General features: G+C 42.5%; 1 protein-coding gene across 1 annotated transcript in view; it reads left to right on the top strand.

The window, feature by feature from the left end:
- The window catches only part of LOC122796287 (glutathione S-transferase A-like), a gene marked incomplete in the record, with an annotated part of 463,645 nt that overhangs the window by 189,882 nt on the left and 246,787 nt on the right, over positions 1-26,976 (top strand). Inside the window, 1 exon segment of the mRNA XM_044064645.1 lies at positions 4,879-4,994. Coding sequence (XP_043920580.1) covers positions 4,879-4,994 — 116 coding nt within the window.

Here is a 26,976-nt window from a genome sequence, read left to right on the forward strand (position 1 = left end):
CTAAGCAGTGGAGAGGACAAATCACAATCGTACAGGAAACTGTTCCAATGACTTCCCCTGCCTGCGCTAAGCACCACCTTCTGGCAGCACCCTTGGGGGGGGGGGGGACTAGCACTTTTTTCTCAAAATTGGCACATTATAACTCTAGACAAATTCTTCTAGACAGTGTCATAAGGCTACAAGCTTCATTTTCATACTCTGCCAAGGGCAAACTGTTGGCCAGACCTGCCAAAAAATCAGTGGGTAGAGGCACAAAGTTGCAGCTCATGGACATGGCTATTCAAGTACCACAGCAGGAGCAGGGACAAGAATTTTACTCTATTCTTGGTACCCAGAAAGGACAAAGCATGGAGACAATCTATTCTAAACACTTTCCTGAATATACCAGAATTCAAAATGTTGACCTTACAGCAGCTTCTGCCCATGCTGGGCAGCAAGGCTTGGCTCATGACTTTAGACCTAAGGCATACATGCATGTCCCAATCAGGCAATCATGCAGAAGATACCTCTGGTTCAAGGCTGGCTCAAAGCATTACCAATTCGCTGCACTGCCCTTTGTGAAGAACCTGGGCACAGTAGATGAGCCAAAGTGCTGGCACCAGTAATTGCTTACTGCAGACAGAGGGATACAGATATATCCTTACTTGGACGACTGCCTCATACAAGCGGAGAACAAGGACGTTCTACTACAGCATCTGACTTTTGTGATAAAACTCTTCAACAGGCCTAGGGTACACAGTCAACAAAAAGAAATCAAAACTAGTACCCTCAGATAATAATCCTGGGTGCAAGCTTAACTACAACTGCCCAGATGGCTTATCTCATTCCAGACAAAGGCAACTGACTACATATTTCAAGGAAATGGCAACAAAGGCCCAGTTAGCTGCAAGAAAATTTCTGCTGGTTTTGGGCTTCATAGGATCTTGCATCTTAATTCCATATGCAAGACTGCATGAGGAAAATTCAGTGGTACAAGTGTCTGGACACATTGCCACAGCCTGGATTACTCAATTTCCATGCCTGCAACAGGAATTTTGATGGTGGGCCGTCGCCAAAACAAGGGACAGCCATTCTCAGTACCCCCAGGCAGAGCCTAACAATGGATGTATCAGATTATGCCTGGGGGGCACATGGCAGGAAGAGGCATTCGGGGCACCTGGTCCACAAACCGAAAGCATCTAAATATCCATTAAAAAGATGCTAGCTGTTCAAAATGCCGTAACAGCCTTCAAGGACCTACTTCATCCGGGACTACTGAAAGACAGAACACCACGGTCATGTGGTACATAAACAAGCAGGGGGGGCACTCATTCTTACCCCCTGTGCAGACTAGCCATGGCTTTATGGGACACTGCATTGACTTACCAAGTTCATCTGCAGGCACAATTCTTGCCAGGAAAGGAAAATACTCTGGCAGACGAATTGAGCAGAAACCTCATGGATCCCCACGAGTGGCATCTGGATCCACAAGTCTTCAACATAACAATGAAATGGGGATGCCCACACAGATCTATTTGCCTCTCCTCAAAACAATCCACTAAAAAAATTCTGCACAAGGACTTCACAGAAAAGCTTGGAAAGTGGACAAAACCTATCAGTATATGCCTTTCCTCCACTTCCTCTCCTCCCCAAGGTGCTCCTAAAGGTCAGACAGGAGAAACCAAAAATGATTGCCCCAGACTGGCCACGCTAGTACTGGTATCTGATCTTAAGGAACTTGTCCCAATGCCCAGCCTGGACCTTACCTCAAATACCTAATCTACTGTCCCAGCAAAACAATCAGATTCTGCACAGCCAACTTAGGACCCTGAACCTGGCAGCATGGCTGATGTAGCCATACAAAACCACACCTCAGTAAAGCTGTGATGGATGTTATTTTAGAAGCCAGAAGGCAGAGTACTAGAAAATCAGGCAGAGTACTAGAAAATCCTATGCTGCAAAATGGAAGAGCTTTTGCACTTGGAACCATGCTCAAGGAACTGATACAGCTGTCCCAAATATTCCTCAGATTTTTGCAATATGTAACTGATGCTGTACAAGGCCTATCTTTTTTTTTAATCAATTAGGATCCATGCCTCTGCCATTTCGGCTCATTACAATAGAGACACCTTTCTTTTTTCTCATCCTTTATTAAGGCAGTACCTCAGAGGTGCCAAAAACTTAAGGCCTCCAAGGAGAAAGCCAATACCTGCATGGTATCTCAATTATGGCTTGGAAAAACTCACCTTACTGCCTTTTGAGCCAGCTGCTACTGCAGACAAAGTTCTTATCTTGGAAAACCTCTCTGCTCCTAGCAATAACTTCTGCAAGACGAGTTTCAGAGCTACAGGCTCTCATGGCTTTGGAACCCTTTGTCATTTTCTATCCAGATAGGGTCTCTCTGAGAACCAACCCTACACTTGTGCCTAAAGTGGTATCCAGTGTACACAGACCACTTAGATTCTATTTGGACAAAACTACAGTTCAGAGTGCAATTACTAGTGGCATATGCCACAGCATCACAAGGAAAGGCCATCTCCAAGCAGACTATTTCAAAGTGGATAGGTCACTGCATTAGTTTCTGCTACTCTCACCATGGCAAACCAGTGCCTAAGGGCATTAGGCCACATTCAACCAGAGCTGCAGCCTTTCTCTGGGGAGTACCAACCAAGGACATTTTGGAGGCTGCTACTTCAGTGCATACCTTTACAAAACATTACAATCTGCCTCTTTTTACTCTAAATCCAGGTCAGGCTTTGCCACTGCAGTTCTGCAGGTCCTCATAGCCACTCCTAATGCTGTTTAGCTCCAGCCCCCCAACCATACCTTTGGGAATCGACCCATATGTAATGACTGCAACAGTGAAACACTAAGAACATAGTACAGTTGTGTACACTTAATAAATGTAGATTGAGTGTATTCACTGTTGCAGTCCAGGTTACCCACCTGCCCCCCCCCCCCCGTTATTTTTACTGGAATTTCTTTTAATCTATGCAACCTAGGTGGTCTATTTGGTTATAGATGAAGGTAAAGCTTATTTTGGTGCATGTATGTTTACATATTTTTACCCTGCCTTTTTGGGGGCACCTGACATCTGGGGCAAGAAACTCAAAATGGTGTCTGTGTCTGCTGCATCTTTTATACCCCTGACGACCTGACTGGGAAGAGGCAACAGCAACAGACAGGACCCAAGACTTTGGAATTCAGGCAGACTGGAGGGCAACCTACCAGCAGGATAACCCAAATGTAATGACAAACAATGAATACTCTAACAGCTACATTTATTGTAAGTGTACACAACTGTACTTTCTGAGTAGCCTATAACATTCAGTGCTTTAACAGGATACATTGTAGGGCTTTCTATTAGAAAACTTTTAAATCTACTATTCCTCATACACCTGTAGTACAGAGGTGCTAAGAGGTGGATGCATGGAGGATGAGCTGCCAGAGCACATGTTTATGCAAGTGAGTAATGGTTTTGGTCTGCTATAGTGGCCCCTTTTGTGACTCTGGAAAGGTACGACATATCAAACTCAGATATAGGGAAAACTAAGTTGTAGTAGAATTTTTGTGAATTAGAGGGAACCTTTGGACTATTGCTAAGACCAAAGTGCTGTTTTGGAATGTAGCAAGCTCAAGTTTTTTATACAAGCTCAGACATTGCTCTGAGCTCACAGTTGGTTGAACGAATATGCTAACCTACACTGATTTTTAAAATCATTTTATACAGTAGTACATGCCATTAACAGGTATACTAGCTGCAATCCATTGGTGGGGACAGCAGAGCTTTACCAAGCTGGCAACAATTGGTGTCCTACGCAGATGAAAAGCTATGAAAATATCAAAGTGCCAAGGCACTATTTGAGTAGAAGATGCAGGTATTCGTGGAATCTTGACTGTATGGCTGTAACAGTTGAGGCAAAATCTCTCGCGTGGAGGAAGCATTAAGATTACTTGTATTCATTTTAAAGCGGTGCAAATGGTGTTTGAATTTAATGCACTTGATGGCGGTCCTCTTGAATAGTGGGTCAGTATGCATTTCATTACTTGCTGTGAACTTGAGCCACTGTGCAGTTCCCAAGTAAAGGGCACTGTTCAGTATTGCAGTGCAAGCAGGAGTGGTGCACAGCTTTGTATACAGTAAGGTAATGTTTGCAGCTTTTTGACCAGCTGCTATGGTTGAGACTGTTGCAGGCTCTGCTTGCCTGTTCTGTCTACCTTTATAAAAAACCATTGAAGGTTTTTACTCCATAGCTGTACTGTGGCAAAACTTTTATTTTTTCTTGCTGGAGGTGATTCTACAAAATTAAGCTTTGTGCCTCTGTCTAGGAATAGACCTTCCAGGGTTTTAATTGCTGGGAGAACGTTAAACTAGAGCAGCTGTGTCTTGGGACTGCTTGTTGTGTACTGCTGTTTTTAAATGTTTACCATTGTCTACACATCCCCTCGTGCTTCAATTGAATTGTGACTACAGTTGTTGCTGGAACATATGGCACTGAATGCATGCTTTCTCTTGCACATTTTGGGTGGTGGCAAGAAATTCCCCTGCCCTGAAGTACTTGCAAAGGACATTGTGCCTCACTTCCACTGCTGCTTCTATTTCAGCCGCTGATACCTGGTTATGGATGGACTCATCTAATTTACTGTGGCCTGGAAATGAAGTGCTCTTGATGCACAGATATGGAGCAGTCCAGATTAAAGCAGAGGTTTTGTGGGTGAGATTTGCAGTACAGTTTGCACAATTCTCAGTTCATGGTGTTGCATTTTTGGTTGAAGGAAAGATTTGTTTACTTAATCCTTGTATTTAAGCTTGCAGGATCTTGATTGGCTTAGTATTTGAGCTTCATAGATTAGTTTCTGCTGTGCATTCCTAGCTGACTCTTGCGAACTTGCTTGCAGGTGGTATTGCACATTACAACAGAGACGTTCCTGAGAATGAGCGGAGTGATGCTGGCCTGCAGAGGCTTAAAGATGGACTTACGACAGAGCTAAAGATTTGGGAAGGCTATGCAGAAGTAAGATGCACAAATTAGAGGCTGGGAAGTACAGGTTTAAACTGTTGCATGATTTAATGGGCATGCCACTCTTGTGGGTAACTGAGTATCTTTTGTGGGCTTGGGTAAGTGTGAACTGCTCTTTGTGCTATATCCATCCTTTTTACCAACTTGTTGCTGTTGAGCTCTTCAGCTTAATCTTCTAGTTCCTCAGTTTGTTCTTCTAACCAAAATAACATTCAGACTGTCGCAGCAGGTTGCTAAGACTCAGCCAAAGGTTGACTTGCTGTGGCTAAAGCTGGTTTCTTGTCCCACTTCACTAGTGGGACCCAAGGAGGAGTCCCCACACTCCCCGTGGCCTGGGAGTTGACATCTTCTGCAGCTGTTGGGAGTGCCCTTGGCAGGTGAGGGAGAGTTCACTTTGTTGTGGGAGAAGGGGTAGAGAATGCAGCTCTGCCTAGGCAAACTCTGACCTTCCCTAGGGAAGTTCCTGGCAATACTGGGTCTAGTTTTGAAATTCCTAAGAAACCAGCTAAATAAGTCTGTCTTCATCTGAATAGAAGATATTTTTTGGGGGTGGGGGCTTGGTTCAGGGTTTGTTGCAGGCTGACCATTCCTGCATAGGCAAAAATGTATTTAGAGAGGACCTCTACATTTTGAATGATGGTTCAGTACTTCAGGAGATATGATTTGTCATGTGAAATTTCAGGACTTTCCCATTTCTGCTGTCAAGGAAATTTGCCTGACAGCCAGTCTGCTGCCCCCAGGAAAGACTTTTTTTTTAATGCTCCTAGATAAGATTAATCGGCTATTACTTTTCTGAACCAGCTGCTGCTAAACATGTGGTTTAATACTAATCCTGTCCTGACAAGGATGGGAAGTCTTTGATTTGCAGAGCTGTTCAGAAACTTCTCAGCTGTCAAAGCTTTTACATTTATGCTTGCTTCTCTAGAATGAGGATTTTCACTTCTGAATTGTACCAACAGATTTATGCTAGGTAAACTAAAGGATCTGACTATAGAAGACTTCCCCCTGAAGTCCTGTATTCAAAGCCACTCTTGATGGTGGGGCCTCTTCCCTTTCTGGAGGATTCACCCTCAATGAAAACCTTTCTAATTGACCTTTCTGTTTCATGTTGCAATTGGTGTCTAGCTCCTGTGACAGCCTTCTGCAGATATCAAGGTACTTGCATGTTTTCCTTATTTAGATGACTTTCCTGACACCTTAATATTTCTTTTCGTCAGGGATCCCAAGACGATGCTGATGTCGCTGCCGCGTTTTGTTTGTAGAACCCCTTCATCTAGAGACATTTTCCTACTTCAAGGAATTAATATTCTGGCTCTCGTGACATGAAAATCGGATGCCATACTTTTGCAAGATTAATTTGAAAGACCTTGTGCATTTAGTTTGCATGGTCACAGCATCTATGTCCCCTAATTTCTGTTTTTCTGGTTTATGAATAAGTAGCTTTTTTTCCTGGAGATTTAAATATCTTCCTAATCCAGCTCTGTCTCTAGGCTCTGGCTTTGCTTTGGGAGCATTGCATATAGGGGCAAGTGCAAAGTCTTCAGAACAGAAACACAAGTAAGATTTGCAAGTTTTCATTTTTTGGTCCCGGTGAACCTTCTACAGACCTTCACAGTGTGGTACATAAACAAGCAAGATAAACTGTTGTCCCAATTTCAGACTAGCAGTGTTACCCTGGGATGTAGTTTTTTAGCACATCCTCAGCAGGCATTTTTCAAACTGAGCAAAATTGTGTGGCAGACGAGCTAAGGAGGACCAGGGCAGTCCTGCATGAAAACTGTATTGGGGCTTCCAAAGTTTGATCCATCTATAAGGAACACTTCATATCTTCTCTAAAGTACCAGATGGCAAAAATTCTGCCGTAGATCCTTGTAGGCCTCCAGATGGACCCTGGGTGCAACTCACTTTTAGTGGAGGCCCAGGGAGAAAAGCTCCACAAATATTTACAAAGCAAAAATAGAGAAGCACAAAATGGTAAGTGGAGAGGTTGAGAACAGTAAATAAGATTTAGGTGGGTAAAAGGGGGTACTAGTAGGAAGGGATTAGATGTAGCTTGAGAGTTTTTCTTGTATTGGATTAGCTTCCTGTATACTCCTACCCTTTCAAATAGAATATTCGGGGACTGTTGCATCCTTCTGGCCCAGGCAGCAGTAGCTCTGATCTTAGTGTTTCACTGTTGCAGTCATTACATTTGGGTAATCTGCTAGCAGGTTGCCCTCAGTTGGCCTGAATAACAAAGTCTTGGGTCCTGCGTTTCTGTCCCTTCCATGACGTTGGGTCATCAGGGGGTATAAAACATGCAGCAGACACCATTTTCATCAGTCTTTCTTGCTGCACAGTGCCCGAAGCAAAAGCAGTTCAAGTACCAGTAGGCAGATTCCTGAAAATTTCGTTTTAGTTTCAGAATCGAAGTCTTCAACCTAAAGCTAAGTACCCCGTTGGAGAAACTTTTTTTTCTTGCTCCTTACTGATGTCGGTAAAGTATTGTGGGAAGCAAATACCTCCGTAAGGATTTTCATTTGTACTGTATTCCTTGCCTAGGCCCTGACCACAATGTTCCTTGCTGTCTGTTTTGTGGTAAATTTAACCAACGCACTAAGCGTCTATTTTTTTGCATCTAAATATTTTGGCTCAAGATTTAACTATCCAGAAATGTCGTCTGTTGGCAATCAGACTACAGGAATTCTCAAAACGCAAAGAAAAGACCATCTAGGTCCAAAACCGACTAAGCTTCTCCTAAGCCAGTCGCTGGTTCGCCGGTACTCAGTGAGGTGCTTTTGCAGCCCCTGATCTGCTACTTTTGATTTCGCAGGCCTCTACTGAGACCCATTCAGAGTCCGGTATGCAGCAAGACACTGTGGATGTCTCTCCCTTAGATGGGTCCAGAGCTGCTGAGCAGGCATCGGCTTCTGAGGGTCTTTTTTCAGGCCTAAAGATTTGTATAGTAAACCTGATGCCATCCTCCAAAACAAGGCCAAAACCAACTTCTATGTCTAAAAAAAAACTCATGGGCCACGTGCTCGGGCCCCTATGCCTAAACAAATTATCAAAATGGCTGAGTATTTAATTACCTTGATCAGGGATTACCAACCCCCTCCTGCTAAGAGGCCTAGGCAAGGCACTGATTATGAATCTTCAGATCAGGTTTCCATTTCTTCTGATAAGGAATTATCTATTCCACCTTATGAGGACTCTGCAGAGGAATCCATCCCTTCTGCTTCTCCTGAGGTTTTTTCTTTTGGAGAAACTTTGCATACCTTAAAGGGAACATTTTCATTGGGAGAGTCAGGATTTTTGAATCCAAAAAGGCTTGGGGATTTCCTCCTTCCTCAGCATAGGCCTTTGGCTATCCTGCCTGTTTTAGACTTTCTCAGAATCCAGCATGGCTCCTGATTCCTTGCCTCCGGCTCCTAGTATGCCTGACGGATATTAGTTCCTGACTCTCACAAGTTTATTTTTAAAAACCCCCTACTGCTGACCCTGAAACAATTTCTCAGGGTCCCAAGGGTGTTGAGGCTTCTACTGCTAAAACTTGCCCCTTCTGATAGACTACAGGGTGCCGGATAGAAGGTTTACACGTCTGCAACCCTGGTAATCAGGGCTTTAAACTGTCAATTTCGTATGCTTTAAATATCGGCAGCATGCTATGGACTTGCTGAAACAAAAATGATTATTTCTGACTGAAAGTTACAGGATTTATTGCATTGAGCTGAACAAGTTGGAAAGCATACTTTGCAACGTGGTTTTGATTCTTTTGAGACCTCTTGCAGGGCCGCCGTAACTGGATCTGTGCGGCATTTGGCTCAAGGAGCAAAGTCTGCCTGATCATGTTAAAGCAAAGTTGCTGGATGGCTCCCTTCACAACCAGACAGTCTGTCTGGTAATAGGCAGAAGAAGTTTTGAAAAAGATGGAAGACAAAGCTAAATCTATGCTAACTGTAAAAGATTTCCTACAAGTGCAGCCACCCAGGTTCAGTTGGCACTTGCCTACTACGAATTGGTCCTTTCCAGTACCCACCAGAGCCGCTCGGGTTAAACCCAGACACTGCAAAGGTTTCAGTCTCAAGGAACTTACAGAATGAAACAATGGGTACCTCCACCTCCGAATCTGGAAGTAGCAAGGCACCCCTACGGTAAAAAGTCTCAATGACTTTCCTCTGCCATTTCCAAGCACTTATCTTTTGGCAGCCCCTTTGGGGGGAAAACTAGCACTTCATGCACAAAATTGGCATCCAATTACCCAGGACAAGTGGGTTTTAAATGTAGTATCCCAGGGATACAGATTTTTTCCACACATTGCCAATTCCAAACAGATGGCCAGATCTTCATCCAAATCAGACCCAGAAACAAGTTATGTCCATCATTGATATGGGGGCTATTCAACCAGTACCAGAAAAGGAAAAAGGACTGTTTTTATTCAAGACATTTCCTGGTACCAGGAAAAGACATCATGGCGTCCAATTCTGGACTTATCCATTCCAAATACTTTCTTGGACATTACAAAAGTCAAGATGCTGACTCTACAACAGTTACTGCCTATGCTAGGCAAGGATGCTTGGTTGGTGACTAGACTAGACTTAAAGGACCACTATGGGCAAACAATGAAAAAACATGTATTTTTATCTTGCAGTGTTTTACTGCACCTCCTAAAGCTTCCTGCAGCAAAATAAGTACTCATTCCTAATTTAATTTTTATTTTTACTGTCTGCCCTCATGGGGGCAGCCGTTGTGATTCCTTTGGAAAGCTAAATCAGTCAATGCACAGACTGCGAGAACAAATAGCCCTACCATTTGTTGTCAGACTAGACTTCCGTTCACTTGGCATTTTTTCAGGTTGTCCATTCTAAGTTTGAGTGCTGCTCGTGTCATTCACTGGCATGCGCTGCTAGTGTCATTGGTATGTGCCGAGTTTTACAAATGTTCCTATTTATGTACTACACATTCTCTGAAAAACTTGCAAAAGTGTCAAATTACTGAACTTTTCACAAGGAGCAGATGTTCTTCATTCCACATTGCTGCAGTCCTAACTATTGGGTAGTCCGCTGTCCAGTCGGCCCGAATACCAAAGTATATGGCTGACGTCGGTCACGGCGCATTAGACTGACGTCAGTACGTCAGGGTACTAATGCGCATGACCGACGTCATATCCTCAGTCTTTTTTGCCGCATGGTCCGATGCAGAAGCAATTTTGCGAGTGCAGGTTGGCGTTCTGAAAGTTTCTGAAGTCAGTTTCAGACCGAATCAAAGTTGGCTAAGTACCCCGTTGGGGAATATTTTGTTTTTTTCTTGCCTCAGTATTTAACCGGATGTCAGAAAAAGTGAATAACTGTATTTCTTGTGGGAAACAGATACCTCATAGGGATTACCATACTTTGTGTATACCTTGTTTAGGGCCTGAGCACGACGTTGTTGGATGCCGCTCTTGTGCAAGATTTAACAAACGCACTATTAAGAGAAGGTTAGACTGTGCCAGGTTAGTGTTTGGGAAGCGTTGTAATTATAAAATGCCGTCGGATGTTCCGACGCCCGCTTCGGGCAAAAAGCGCAAGGATAAAGCAGCAAAGCCTAGAGTGGAAGAACCGACAGTCCCTGACGCCGGTTCTTTAGAAGGCTCAGTGGAGCCGGAGGTTCTGCCAGGTGTTTCTTTGGAGTCTCAGGGAGAGACTTTATTGTTACAGGATGTATCCTCTCAGGAAGTAGGCCAGGCTGAGGGGGCTTCTCAGGTGGCTGTTCTTCCCTCTCTTCCTAAGGTGGTTAGAGCCTCCCCCTCTGTTTCCAAGGCTTCTTTGAGAGGCAGGCCTAGTGTAGCTTCAGTGGGGGTTTCTCCTAGTGCTTCAGGGTCTTTGCCTAAGAAACATATGCTTAAAATGGCAGAGGATTTGATTACTATGATTAGAGGTTCTATGCCCCCTCCTGATAAGAGGCCTAGGGTGGAACCTGAGTTTGAGAGTTTTGAGCACTGTTCGGAGGCTTCTGAGTCTTCGGCTGAAGACTTGCAGGACTATCCTCCTTATTCTGATTCTGATGTGGATGATTCCACTCCTTCAGCTTCTCCTCCTGAGGATTTTTCATTTTCAGAGACTCTGCATTCCATGAGGGAGCATTTTAAATGGGAAGGTCAAGATTTCTCTGATTCCAGGAAGAGGCTTAGGGAATTCTTGTTTTTACCCCAGCATAGGCCTTTAGCTATTCCTCCGGTTCTGAATGTGGTGGAAGATGTTTTTGCAGAGGCTTCCCTGAATCCTGATTCTTTGCCTCCTGCACCAGTTAAACCGGATAGGTACTATAGGGTGCCTGAAGCTCATAAGTATCTTTTCAAGAGTCCTAGGGCAGACCCGGAAACTGTCTCAGGGGCCTAAAGGTGTGAAGGCTTCTGTGGTTAAAAATCCTGTTCCTTCTGATAGTCAAGGGCTTTGGATAGATGGGGAAAGAAAGTGTATACTTCTTCCACTTTAGCCATGAGAGCATTGAATTGTCAGTTTCACATGTTAAAATATCAGAATTACCTCCTTTCACAATTGAAATCTAAGGTGGATGCTCTGGCAGAAGGTATTGTGTGTAAAGAGTTGCAGGATTTAGTTCATGTGTCTGAACAGGTGGGTAAACATTCCTTGCAGTGTGGTTTTGATGCTGTGCAGGCCTCCTCGAGGGTGGCTGCCACTGGTTCTGTTCTTCGTAGGCACGCCTGGTTGAGAGATCAGAACTTAGCTGAACATGTTAAGACAAGGATTTTGGATGCTCCTTTACAGTCTGATGTGTTTGGTTCGCCTGTTGAAGCAGTTTTAAAGAAAATGGAGGACAAGGCTAAGTCTATGCAAACTGTTAAAGATTTTTTGCAGGTGCAGCCTCCGAAGTTTAGTAGAAATTGGCCTACTAAGGGGTGGACTTATCCTGCTTATGATTCCCAGTCTAGGGGTAGGTCTAGACGTGGTAGGGGCAGAGCTCAAGGTTCTTTTAGGCCTAGGACAGGGAGTTCACCTGCTCAGACTTCTGGTGAGGGCAGGGGTCAGTCCTTTCGTAAGCAGCCCCAATGACCTGCCTTTTCAGCTGCCAGTACATTCTCTCCTGGCGGCACCTCTGGGAGGAAGGCTGTCTCTTTTCAAAGAAAATTGGAATTTAATTACCCAAGACAGATGGGTTCTGGATATCATTCACCACGGTTACAGGTTTTATTTCCACACCTTGCCTCCTTTCAAAGGCATGCCAGACATTCCTCCTCTACAAAGAACAGAGGCTCACAAGCAAATTTCTCTGTTGCTCCAAATAGGAGCCATTCAGTCAGTTCCTGTGCCAGAAAGGGGCCTAGGATTTTATTCTCGCCTGTTCCTAGTACCGAAGAAGGGGAACACGTGGAGACCAGTTTTGGATTTATCTATCCTCAACACTTATCTGGACATTCCCAAGTTCAAAATGTTGACGTTACAACAGCTTTTACCTCTGCTGGGCAAAGATCACTGGATGGTAACTTTAGATCTCAAGGAAGCTTACCTTCATGTGCCTATAAGGCTAAGTTGCAGGAAGTATCTGCGTTTTCGAGCTGGAAATTCTCATTATCAGTTCTCTGCATTGCCCTTTGGCTTATCCACTGCGCCCAGAGTATTCACAAAGGTTCTGGCTCCAGTGATAGCTTACTTCAGGCTAAAAGGAATTCAAATCTATCCTTACTTGGACGACTGCCTGATTCTGGCTCAAGAAAAGGAAGACCTTCTACAGCATTTGGAATATGTTATAGCAGTGCTAAGATGCCTAGGGTATTCTGTGAACGAAATAGAGTCCAGTCTAGTACCCTCTCAAGAAATGTGCTTTCTGGGTGTGAGACTGAATACAGCAGCCCAGATGGCCTTTTTAACCCCGGACAAACAAAAGAATCTATCCAGTTACTTCCATCAACTATCTCTTCAGTCCGGGCTGACTGCAAGGACAGTCCTTCAAGCCTTAGGGTTCATGGCATCTTGTATTCTGGTGCTTCCCAATGCCAAACTGCATATGAGGAAGCTACAATGGTATCTCAAAAATCTTTGGACACAGCACTGCCAGGATTTGGACACTGTCATTCAAATAATACCTTGCATTCAAAAGGAATTTTTGTGGTGGGCTCAGGAATGTCACCTAAACAAGGGACTCTCTGTGACCCGGCCAGAGGCGAGTCAGATTCTAACGACGGATGCCTCAGACATTGCTTGGGGAGCTCATCTAGATGGAAAATGGATACAAGACAAGTGGCCTGCCAGACTACAGCATCTACATATCAACATGAAAGAGATGTTAGCAGTCCAGTTTGCATTAATGGCTTTCAAGGAGTTACTTCTTCCAGGGCAGGTGTTGATTCTAACAGACAACACAACTGTCATGTGGTACATCAACAAACAAGGGGGAACACATTCTTACCCATTGTGCAGGCAAGCAATGATTTTATGGGAGACTGCGCTCAGCTTGCAACTAACTCTTCAGGCAAGGTTTCTGCCGGGAGCACAGAACTCCTTAGCAGATGTGTTAAGCAGACAAATCATGGATCCCCACGAGTGGAAACTGGATCTTCATGTATTTCAAAAATTGACAGTGTCATGGGGAACTCCAGACATAGATCTGTTCGCTTCTCCACTAAACCACCAGCTGCCAAAGTTTTGCACGACGGGATTTCATCACACAGCTTGGAAAGTGGATGCTCTTTCTTTCAGTTGGAAAAATCTTCATGTGTATGCTTTTCCGCCTCTACCTCTTCTCCCAAAGGTGCTTCTAAAGGTCAGACAAGACAAGCCAAGGATGATTTTAATAGCTCCAGATTGGCCTCGGCAGCACTGGTACCCATTACTGAGGAGTCTGGTAAGGAAGCCTCCATGGCCTTTACCCTTGATTCCACACCTGTTGTCTCAGAGGGACGGTCATCTGCTCAATGTCAAGCTGCACTCTCTTCATCTAACAGCCTGGCATATTCTGTTTTGAAAGACAGCAGGTCTCAGCTTCCTCAACAAGTTTTAAATGTGATTATGGAAGCCAGAAGACCTAGTACAAGGAAAGTGTACGCAGAAAAATGGAAGAGATTTTTATTTTGGTCTGCAGCGAAGAATTTGGAGATTTCGGAGCCTAATTTGAGTGTGGCTCTTCAATATCTTACTGACTTATTGGACAAAGGTTTGTCTTTCTCTTCCATTAAGATTCATGCTGCAGCAATTTCAGCTCACTATGATTGTGACCCACCATTGTTTTCACATCCTTTGTTCAAGCAATTTCTTAGAGGGGCAAAGAATGTAAGACCCCCACGTAGAGCTCCTACTCCTGCTTGGGATCTCAATTTTGTGTTGGAGAAACTTACTCTACAACCTTTTGAGGCTGCGGCTACTGCTGAACTGAAATACTTGTCATGGAAGACTGCTTTTTTGTTGGCCATTACTTCTGCAAGAAGGGTTTCTGAGTTACAGGCCCTTATGGCGGTTGAGCCTTTTTTGATTTTTCATAAGGATAGGGTATCATTACGTACTAATCCTTCCTTTATGCCTAAGGTGGTTTCTAGTGTGGCTTTAAACCAAACTATTCATTTGCCTACTTTCTATGCAGATCCCCAAAATAAAGGGGAAAAGATTTTGCACACTTTAGATGTACACAGGCAATTGCGTTATTTAAGCAGGACTAAGGATTTTAGACAGTCTCAGCAGTTGTTTGTTTCTTTTGCTTTGAGTTCGCAGGGCAAGCCTGTGTCAAAACAAACTATTTCTAGGTGGATTGGGTTTTGCATTGCTTTTTGTTCCCATCATGGCAAGGAGATTCCAGCTGGGATTAGGCCTCATTCCACTAGGGCTACTGCCACTTCAACAGCATTTCTAAGGGGGGTGGCAACTAAGGATATTTTGGAGGCAGCTACTTGGAGTTCAGTGCATACTTTCTCTAAGCATTACCACCTTCCTCTCTACTCTAAGTCTAGGGCTGGTTTTGCCACAGCTATTTTGCAAGGCATGTTATCAGCTCCTGCTTCCTTATGATTTGCCAGCCTCCCTTACCTCTGCTTTGGGATTCTACCCAATAGTTAGGACTGCAGCAATGTGGAATGAAGAACATAGTACAGTTTTGTACCTACCATAAATGTAGATGTTCGAGGATCCACATTGCTGCAGTCCAATTTACCCTCCCTCCTTCCCTCTGTGTTTAGGGGTGGTTGTGTAGGTGAGATTATATTCTGGTACCTTTGTATATATTGTATATATTTTTGGTGCAGGTATGTTTGGTGTGTTTTGGTTTTGGCCTTGTCTTTTTAGGGTCTTCTGACATCTGGGGCAAGAAAAGACTGAGGATGTGACGTCGGTCATGCGCATTAGTACCCTGACGTACTGACGTCAGTCTAATGCGCCGTGACCGACGTCAGCCATATACTTTGGTATTCGGGCCGACTGGACAGCGGACTACCCAATAGTTAGGACTGCAGCAATGTGGATCCTCGAACATCTACATTTATGGTAGGTACAAAACTACTTTTTGCAAGTTTCAATTCCTGGCCAAGTTACTCCTCCCATCTCCCCTCCTTCAGTGGGGCTAGTCTCACACTTCTAGCTTGGGTAGATTCAACTATTTCAGCTTTGCATGACTAGACAAAAAAAATCACAGCCTGGTGTGCCACTAAAACTGCTCCCTTATGCGTCTTCTCTTTGAATAGCATTTCCCCAGGAATAAAAAAAGGCAAAGCACAGTCCAGAGTTTGGGCCAATCTATCCATTTCTTAATGCGCACAGTAAAACATTCAGTTTGTAATGCATTCTGGCTGCCAACATGGTTGTCTTTACATAGTTATTCTCTTCTAGCATAACCTGAACTTATGGTATTCAATGCCAAGCTTTACAACAGTTCTCAGTTTCTTAATGACCTCCCAAGCCTCTGTGACCCAGTACTTTGTCAATATACTGTAAATACAAATTTGTGTACATATGACACATGCTTTTACCTTGTTAATGTGTGTATTTGTAATATAAATTATATCTATAGTTATGATTTCTAGTTTGACCCTGTCTATGAACTTTTTGAATTTATGTTCAAGCAATTGTATATGTTATATATCTTGTTGAATTGTTAATCTTACAATTGATGCAGCATACAGTGGTTAAACTGATTTTACTCCTTTTATATTTTCTATGCTCTTTGTACAAAATAGCTGTTTGTATAATTGTTAAATAAATTTGTTGGAGTCAGACTGTAAAAATCATTGAGTATTCAAAAACAATGTCAATCAATAACAAACAATGCAGGAGAACTCAAGTATCTTATACTCTAATGTACATTAGGAGGCAAAAAACCATACACAAACTTGTACAGAATTTTGTCTGCTTTATTGACGGAAGACTCCATTTTTTATACACTTCACTATCAGTTTTGCCCACCTCACTGACGTGGTCAGTGACAGGGTCTTTACATCATAGTAACTTATGAAGAAGTGCTGAGATGGTGTTTTTCAAAAAGTCTTTTTCCCATGAGAATGTTACAGCCTTGCAAGCACCTGGTCAGTCACAATGACCTCCTGAGGATGTAGCCAATTCAAGGCTCTTAGATTAGTTCGAATACAATGGGTGCAGTTCTTCTTAAAATGCCTTCCTTTGTTCCATGCTCTGCCAGCTGGACACTATCTCTGATGGTGCGCACAAGGCTATTCTTCTGGTGGAAGCAGGAAGAAGATACACATGCGAACAGATTTATTATTTTCTAACTTTGCAAAATAATCTTTACTTGAAAGACATGAGCCAGGCTGTGCTTGAATGCTGCCAAGGCCAAATTTCTGATTACACTGCAGCTTATGCTTCAAGCAATAATATGCAAGTTTATTTCTACTATTATTCTAGTAAAACAGAATTAAATGCATTACATATCATACTACTTTTCAAACTTTGTTCTCTATTATAGATTTAAGTACATTTATTCCTAACTAAGGCACACATTTCTCTACATATATTTGACCACACAGCTTATATATGTTTGAATGTTTGAATACACATCTTCCTAAGCAGCATACATTGTAAATATATTTTCTAGGCAGCATGTACGTAAATATATTTTCTAAGCAGCATGTATAGATTTTTCTAACATTCTCCCTCCTGTTAATGCATTTCATTCTATTTGAAACATAAACAATATTATTTCATTCCTCAGCCTTTCCCTTTCAAGGGCTTTCAGCTAAGTAAGTCATTTGTTTTATATCTCAGATAGGCTTTCACTTGGTATCAACAAATTCAATTCCATATCTTGGTACATAGTTTCAGTCACTGATACGTCAACTAGGTCTTTAACTAATTTTTTCACACAGGGTATCCATAGCAGACACATGCTCCAATTATGAGCAGTACTACACAAATTGCAATCAGAATGTTCATAAGGACCGACCCCCACCCCCCAAACAGATTCTGGAAAAAGTTCGTCAGTGGGTTTGGGCCTGGTTCTGCCATTGCTGACACCTGCTGTATTACCTCCAGGTGATCATTGATTTCATGCTGGTTGTCTGGAATGTACGCACAGCATTCTTCTTTGATAAGAGAAAACGTACCACCTCTCGCCGCTAGGGTGAAGTCGAGAGCCATTCGGTTCTGTAATACAACTGTTCTCATTGCATTCATTTCATCAGTCACAAGTTCAAGAGCGGAAAAAGTCGCATTGCTCATTACTTCGAGGAGTTTTGACAATTTCCTCAGTTCCCAAATCGATTTGACTGCTCCGTAGGTTGAGAATATCCCAGCCCAGGATATAACACTGTCACCCAAGTCCATATGGGTCAACTTTTCTTTGTCCTTCACTGCTGAATGATCCTTCCAGCTTGCCTCAATCTTACCCACTGGATTAGCAGGTTTTCTGACTGTATTCTCGGCTTGCTGAGCTACGTCTCTCACATTACGTATTTTACCCAGGGGCAATTCTGCAGTATGTCTTATGGCTGGAACCAGATAACCCAAAAAACAACTGCCGGACCAATTCTCAGGTAACCATTTATAGGCCTTTTTCCCACAAACAAAATAGCAGTTTTCTACTTTTGTACTGATGCGGGTTAACCCTGAATGAAACATTTTCTTATAACAGATAATTGTCTATATATTTCAGGAGTTTTTTGCACATCTCTCAATGTTGTTTTCATCAAGCTTAAATACGAACCATAGTTCGTGCTACAACTAGTACCTTGATCTACAGGTTTTATATAACATTTGTAAGACACAGTTATGTTGCAATTACTCCAACCAACCTGGAGTGTATCATTTTTAACAAAACAAACAATTCCTTTCTGAGTAACGGGTAAATATAATGCCACTTTGTCTTGTGATCTCACAGTACCTGTATCAAATAATAGGTTTTCCCAAGTTTCATTTATCCCCAAGGGGACAGCAGACATCAAAAGTCCTCCATATGCTGTGGGTATTGCAGTACAAACCCAGCAATTTGAAACGTTCATAGTCTCTACATAGACTCGTTTCATAGCCAGGTATGTGTTAAAGTTTGGGTGCCAGTCTATAGCCAGTCCTTCATCACATTTTACCAATTTCACTTCTGTGGTTATATGTAAGAAAAACCATAACAACAAAAAGGTCACTACAAACATAGTTAAGAAGTGTATGATCAGTAGGCCAGTGAACCAATGTCTTTGGGGTTGTTTCACATTTTTATTCACTCTGCCTCTGGCCATCCTGTTTCTGTGGTATGTCAGTTAAAAGGCGTTTATCCAAGCTAAATTCCTTGACAGGTTTACAGTGTGTCAAATGAACCCAAGATGATCTTTCAGCAATTTTTACTGCAGTAGGTGTTGCCAATAGTACCTGGTACGGACCTTCCCACTTTGGACTCGCCCAGTTCTTTTTTTTGATGACTTTCAGCCAAATCCAGGACCCCGGGGTCAGCACGGCCTCCGGTTTTGCTTCTTGTTTATCTGAAAAAGAGTTCAACTGCAAAACAGTCTTATTTGTTAACAATTTCTTCATATAACTAGCTAATGAGCCATCGGCCTCCAGCTCTGCAGGCATGAGGGCCTTCCATTGTGGCACACAATATGCCCTTCCAAACACTATCTCAAAAGGGGTCAAGCCCTTTACATTTGGAACAGTTCTCATGCTCAGCAGTGCTAAAGGCAGACAGCAAATCCAAGTCTTTTGAGTCTCACTCATTAATTTTCTCGACTTGTTTTTCAAAATTCCATTGTACCTCTCTACCAGTCCTGCTGACTGAGGGTGATAAGCACAATGGTTTTTCAAGGAAATCCCAAAAAATCTCCCAAGCTGCTGTATTGTCTGGTTTACGAAATGTGTTCCATTGTCACTATAAATTCTTTCCGGTATGCCAAATCTAGGAATGATTTCTTTCACTAGGGCTTTTGCTACTGTTGCTGCATCCGGATTCCTGGTTGGAAAAGCTTCTACCCATTTTGAAAACATATCTATGATCACTAAACAGTATTTTTTTCCTTCACATTTATTCAGTTCTATGAAATCCATACAAATAGTATGGAACGGATAGGGTGGTGTTGGAAAGATCCCTCGCTTCGGTTTAAATGCTCCCTGTGCATGATGTTTGCTACAAATATGACATGTTGCACAAAATTTTTGTGTATAATTCGTAAATCCGTATGTTTGGAATGTTTTGTTGACTAACTGTACCATCCCCCCTGTTGAGACATGGCTCTGCCCATGACTCAACAAAGCTGCATATCTAAATAAATTAGATGGCAATATGGGTTTTTTCTCTTTGGAGATGTACAGTCCCTCTTCAAGGATTGCTCCTCGTTTTATCCACTTTTGCTTTTCTGCTTTTGTAGCTAATGTCTGCATTGTTAACATTTCTAAATCTAGAATCTCAGAAGGTTGTAGTTCTTCGTTTAAGAGCACAGTTTCTAGGTCTGAGGCAGCTTGCTTTGCAGCTGCATCAGCCCGAGCATTCCCTTTTGAAATTCTATCTTGTTGTTTGGTATGGGCTGCACATTTACAGATAGCTATTCTAGTGGGTAACTGAATAGAATCTAACAGGTTCAAAATTAGTTGTGCATGATTAATCGGCTTGCCAGTAGATGTTATCATTCCCCTGTTTTTCCATTGTTGTGCAAAGACATGCACTGTAGAGAAAGCATACTGACTGTCAGTATATATGTTAACACATTTGCCTTTCGCTAGAGTGCAAGCACGTGTCAAAGCTATCAATTCTGCTGCTTGAGCTGACAGGTTATGTTGCAAGGGTTGTGCTTCTATGATTTTGTTATCAGTCACTACTGCATAACCCACTAGGTTTTTTCCTGTAGGACCTCGTCTACAGGACCCATCCACAAAAAATGTCACCTCTGCATCGGTTAGAGGTACATCAGTAAGATCTTGTCTGGGTGTGGTTATTTGTTCCATTTCCTGTAGGCAACTGTGTGGTGTGCCATCCACAGGAATCGGAAGTAATGTCGATGGATTTAATGTCGTGCATCGTTCAATTGTCATATGGGGTTGACTCAATAGTATGGTCATGCAAGAAAGATGTCTGGCAGGGGATAAAAATGCTATTTTTTCTTGCAGTAAAATTATCGCAACTGCATGAGGTACTCTCAACGTGAGAGGATGAAACAATACCACTGAGGCTGAAGCTTGCACTGCCATAGCTGCTGCGACTACTGCTTGTACGCAGGGTGGTAATGATCGTGCCACCGGATCTAACTGTGATGAATAGTAAGCTATGGGGCGTTGCTTGCCGCCATGTTGTTGCGTCAGTACTGACGTCATATATCCCCGCCTACAATCTACAGTTTGGAAAAATCTCTTATGGTAATTTGGAAGCCCTAAAACTAATGATGAAACTATCAGTAGTTTTAGTCTGCAAAAGGCTGCTTCTGCTTCCGGAGTCCAGTGCAGTGTTTCTTGTGCTGCCATTGGTGCTTTAAATATTAAATCAGCCAATGGAGCCGTTTCTAAGGCATAATTCGGTATCCAACTTCGACAAAAGTTAGTCGTTCCCAAGAAGGACATCATTTCCTTTTTGGTAGTTGGTCTAGGTGCTTGTAAGATAGCTGTTTTTCTATCTTCATCTAATGTTCTACCTTCTTTGGATATCACATATCCCAGGTATTTAACCTGTTCTCTCCAAAGTTGCAATTTATGTTTATTCACTTTATGCCCTTGCTCAGCTAAGAATTTCAACAATGCTATTGTGTCTTCCTTACATTGCTGCTGGGTGGGGGCTGCAAGCAAGATGTCATCTACATAAAGTAGTATTTGACTGCCCCCTGGTGGAGAAAACCCCGCTAGGTTGCTAGCCATCTCTTGTGCGAATATTGTTGGGCTTTCACTATATCCCTGTGGTAGCCGGGTGTACGTATACCTTTTGCCCTGAAATGTAAATGCAAACCAATGCTGGCTGTCAGGGTGGATAGGTATTGAGAAAAACGCATTGCTAATATCTACCACGGTAAAATATTTTTGTTGCGGCTTCAAATCATTTAACAAGGTATGTGGGTCTGGCACTGTAGGTGCCCTTGATATTACCGCATCATTTACAGCCTGTAAATCTTGTACCATCCGCCATTCCCAGTTTGCTTTTTTTTACAGGAAATAGAGGAGTATTACATGGTGAATCTAGGGATTCTACCAGTATCCCTTTCTTAAGTAATGCCATTATGATAGGTTTGATCCCTTGTTCTGCATCCTTGCTCAAAGGATATTGTCTTTTCCTTGGTCTAAAGGCCGATTTTGGTGTAATAACTACTGGCCCTGCTGTTCGAATAAGTTCTACATCTGATTTCCCTGTTGACCAAAGAACATTTGGTATTTCACTCAGAGCTTTTTCTTCTTCTTCTATCAAGAACGCCAGTCAGCTGTCTTCACTCTGTTGTAAGTGTACAGCTGGGCGTGCTTGCGTTAACCAATTTAGTTTTTGTTTCTGTACTCCTAAGTCCGATAACTCTGAGTCAGTTTCTCCCATTTTGTCACTTTGTCACCCAAGTCTACCCACCTAACGTTCCTGTTTTTGGTTAGGCTAACATGCGGTAGTTTATTGGATTTGTACAATTCCTAAAACTCCTGAGGTAATGAACAACTCACTACGCCATTGCCCTCAGTGTCCCAGTATAGAGTCCGTAGTATTAGTCTATTTGCGGGATTTCTGAACAATTTTTGTTCATATTCTTTATCAGGTCCTGATGTGCTACAATAATATAGGGTACAATGTAATAAATGTTGCTGATCAACATCGAGGGGAAGCACCTTGCTGGTGACTACATTCATCAGTTCCTTGGTCACTGCCCCTGGACCGGTTGTAACCAGATCCTGGCTGTACCAATAGGCCTCACCCTCCGATCGTACTACAAAAGTATCAGTTTGTCTCTGTGCCTCCATACCATTCATGGTAGGGACTACTGCTATGCCAAAAAGTTGCATAAGATCTCTTCCCAATAAGTTCATGGGGCATTTGGCAGAAAGTACTATTTTACTTTTCTGGGTCATACCCGTGACGGGGTCGGTTATTGCTATATCATGGGAAAGTGGTTCCCTGTACAGCTGTCCGTTTGCTGCTTTCACTAATATGTAATCAGGTGACTCAGAATGTTCCGGTAACTTTGAAGGATGTATCAAAGTTCGTGATGCTCCTGAATCACACAAAAATTTGACTTCTCTCCCTTCCACCAGAAGTGTAACTTCCGGTTTCGTGTCTGCTAAATAGAGCTCTAAGCTCAGTAAGGCCAAATCCAAAACTTCACTCTCCCCAACTTCTACATCCGGTTGCATGTCATTTGTTTCTTCTAAGGTATTTACATTATCCCCCTGCTCATTAGTCTCTCCTAATGACTGCTGAACAGTATAACTGCCATCTAGTCAATCCTCATCCTTATCCTTTTTTTCCACAGGTGCCTTGCTCCTGCAGTCCCTTGCCAAATGTCCCTTCTTACCGCAATTGAAGCACTCACCTTTTTTCTTCCTGTCCTCATAAATTTCTGAGTTTCTGTCAGAGCGTTTGTTACCCTGAGTATTCCGCTTACCCTTCTTGGCTGTTTGTACTACAAAGACTTCCGCACCGTCTTCAGCTGTGAAGACCTGCGTTTTCTTTTTCTTTTTACTGTTAAAATGTTTTTCGGCATGTCTAGCATACTCTAACAAGGCTTGAAGCCTACTGCTCGGTGATCTATCATGTGCTTCGTGATGAAGCTATTGATAGGGCAATACAACCTTTCAAAAATGCATTCTTCAACTGTTGTTCATATGAGCTATCATTCTTTTGATTTTCAGGAATAGGCATGCCACTATGGTTATTAAAACATTCTAATAATCTACCATAGTATGCATCCACTGCTTCATTATCTTGTTGTACGCATTGGTTAATGCAAGTCCAGTCTGCCCTAGGTTTCCATTTTTCAGTAATGCGGTCTGTAAGACCCTTCAATCTAGCATCTAGTTCTGCGTCACTATGTGGGAGTGGCCTGTGTTGCGCGTCACGGGCATTCCAGGCGCCACAGATCATGTGCCAGTCCGGACCTAAAATTTGTCTAACTACTCTTTCTACCTCTTCCCCATTTAGGTGGTAACTCAATCTCATGCCCTGTAAATCCTGTAGAAATTTCTCAAAGTTAATTTTTGGATGGGGAATTCCTTCTGTAGCTTTTCGGATGTCTTCCGGTGTCCATGGTCTATACACTAAGAGTTGAGGCCTGGCCCTCCTGTCCTGCCTGTGGGTTTGGTACTTCTATTAATGGACAGATTTCTTCACTCTCATCTAATAAATTTCCGCTTGGTTGAACATCTATAAGCGTTTGGCGTGTTCGGGATCTAGTCCCGATAGGTTCTCTCACAAATGGTTGTCTTAATATCCCTGTTGTCTCTGGATAACGTGGGGGGGGGTCCAGCCCGCCCTCCCGCTTCATATTCTAAGTAAGGCATCGGAGGAGGTGGTAGGGGAGGGACCGATGCTACTATTATATTATTATCCTCTTTGTCTAAAAATAATGCCTTTGCATTTTTATTTTTCTGTTCCCTTCGGTTCACTTCCTCAATCCACCTATGTGCTTGAGGAACGCCCAACTGTTGTTGTTTTTTTGCCTGACCCTCTGCGTCAGATTTTAACTGTTTCAAAAGTTTCACTAATGATATTTTATCTAATTTACCATCAAAGTCATACTTATTAACCCATTTTGAAAAATATCTCACATTATCTGCTCTTTGCAATTGCATATACTTTGCATCTTCTGTTAGGGGCGGGTCACGTGACCCTTTAGTGCATTCATTTCCCATGTCTCTGAAAGAGAAGAAAAGGAGAGAGAGAGAAAGAACTGTTATGTAACCCTTTCTTTTGTACCACGTGGTATCTTATTCCCCGTATTCACAGTAGTGTCTAGAATGACTGTTTACTTTGCTTTGTTTACTTCCTGATCTATGACTCAAGATACAATACTTCGACTACCTCTCTCCCTGCTATCACAAACCTTAGCAATAGCACAGTGTAACCTGGTCCCTGATCTAAAACAAAAACAAAGAGAGGAATTCTGCTTACCCGAGCCTCCCGCTTATGTTTGATATGCTTTTTAGGATCCAGTTTTCCGCTTATCGGCCACAGATCAGACAAGTGGACAGCCTCTTTAGACACGACAATTCAGTCTGAGGTCTTTCCTTCTTCTGCGCAGATTTCGGTATCACCTATATATTCTGACCTGCAGCTTACCAAGGGAATTCCGGCACGATTAGGACCAAAATGTTAAATAAATTTGTTAGTCAGACTGTAAAAATCATTGAGTATTCAAAAACAATGTCAATCAATAACAAACAATAATGCAGGAGAACTCAAGTATCTTATACTCTAATGTACATTAGGAGGCAAAAAACCATACACAAACTTGTACAGAATTTTGTCTGCTTTATTGACGGAAGACTCCATTTTTTATACACTTCACTATCAGTTTTGCCCACCTCACTGACGTGGTCAGTGACAGGGTCTTTACATCATAGTAACTTATGAAAAAGTGCTGAGATGGTGTTTTTCAAAGTCTTTTTCCCATGAGAATGTTACAGCCTTGCAAGCACCTGGTCAGTCACAATGACCTCCTGAGGATGTAGCCAATTCAAGGCTCTTAGATTAGTTCGAATACAATGGGTGCAGTTCTTCTTAAAATGCCTTCCTTTGTTCCATGCTCTGCCAGCTGGACACTATCTCTGGTGCGCACAAGGCTATTCTTCTGGTGGAAGCAGGAAGAAGATACACATGCGAACAGATTTATTATTTTCTAACTTTGCAAAATAATCTTTACTTGAAAGACATGAGCCAGGCTGTGCTTGAATGCTGCCAAGGCCAAATTTCTGATTACACTGCAGCTTATGCTTCAAGCAATAATATGCAAGTTTATTTCTACTATTATTCTAGTAAAACAGAATTAAATGCATTACATATCATACTACTTTTCAAACTTTGTTCTCTATTATAGATTTAAGTACATTTATTCCTAACTAAGGCACACATTTCTCTACATATATTTGACCACACAGCTTATATATGTTTGAATGTTTGAATACACATCTTCCTAAGCAGCATACATTGTAAATATATTTTCTAGGCAGCATGTACGTAAATATATTTTCTAAGCAGCATGTATAGATTTTTCTAACTAATTTTTATTTTTTATAATTGTTTATGTATCTGGAGCTCGTCACCTTGTGTCCAGTCTGACTAACTTGGTAAACAAATGGAAAATAAAATATACTAAAAATCAATATGCCAAGAAAAATCCAAAGGTTAAGGGAATCCCACTCACTTATTCAGATATGGACAAACATAGGCGCACTGATGTCCCACTCACCAGGCTAAACAAGATTACTGTCAGCTGCTTGGATCTGCCACAACCCACGCACTCAGGTCACTTACAAATATGACTGTCATTGTCTATGTTGGTGTTAATGTCCTGATGTACCTTGCTGGACTACATGAGACTTGGAGCTCTCCGATCTTGTATCCCTGAGTAGCATTCTGCCATCACTCAGAATACCACAGTACAAGGACAAAATGATTGACTTTAACAATTGGCTGTTACTGGTGCCATTCTAAGGGGGTTCAGTATCTGCCTGGGACGACAGTCAGCAGACCATGAGGCTTTGCCAGAGATGGCCTGCACCTGTCACCCCTGGGATTCCGGATACTGGCTAAGGCTATAGTGCTTCTCTTTTTAAGAAAAGGTTTAAATGACATTCACCACCAAAACAGGAATAGGCAAGCAAAACCTAATGCTACTCAATGCTAGAAGTCTAAACTCAAAATGCACTCACTCGAGGTTCTCAAAGTGGAGAACATCGATATCTGTGCATTGACTGAGACCTGATTCAAGGCTCCACACCCCTGCACTTCCAGGCTATAACTCGTACCACACTTTTTTTCGTAATCTGGACTGGAACACCAGAGGCAGAGGTGTCCATACTCTAAGGATATCTACACCTCCAGGCTAGTTGCTTAGCATAATGCATCAGAGGTTATCCAAGTGCAACTAACTCTGGGCAAAACTGCAATCCAAATTGCAGCTTTGTTACAGATCCCCCCACCATGACCCAGGATTTCCACTCCCCTTTCTTGATATACTGGAAAATATATTGGGGTTCAACCAAACACCCTAATGGGCAATTTCGATTTCAACTACCCCACCATAAACTGGAAGACTACTCGTATAAACTCCTTCCCTCAGCGCTTTCTGGAATTCATAAATTCCAATGCCCTGGATCAACTTATCCACACCCCCACCAAAGGCAACAATATCATAGACCTAGTCATTACGAACATGAGTGACTGGTGTTCCACACCTGAAGTAACTCCTCTGTCAGATCCGACCATAAGCTAATCACCCTAGATATCCATATCCCGCCCCCACCCCCCCCATTAAGGAAACCATGATAAGAAAAATTTCTCCAAAGTCAACTTCATGCTTAAGACAGAAATGGCGACCTTCATGACACCCATGCATATGGACAATACAGTTACAAATGCTGAATCCTACACAAATGCACTCTAAGCACTTAGAGTGCATTGATCATGC

The sequence above is a fragment of the Protopterus annectens genome, chromosome 3.part0, assembly GCF_019279795.1.
Source record: "Protopterus annectens isolate FY-2018-M chromosome 3.part0, PAN1.0, whole genome shotgun sequence".
In the NCBI taxonomy this organism is placed as follows: domain Eukaryota; kingdom Metazoa; phylum Chordata; order Ceratodontiformes; family Protopteridae; genus Protopterus; species Protopterus annectens.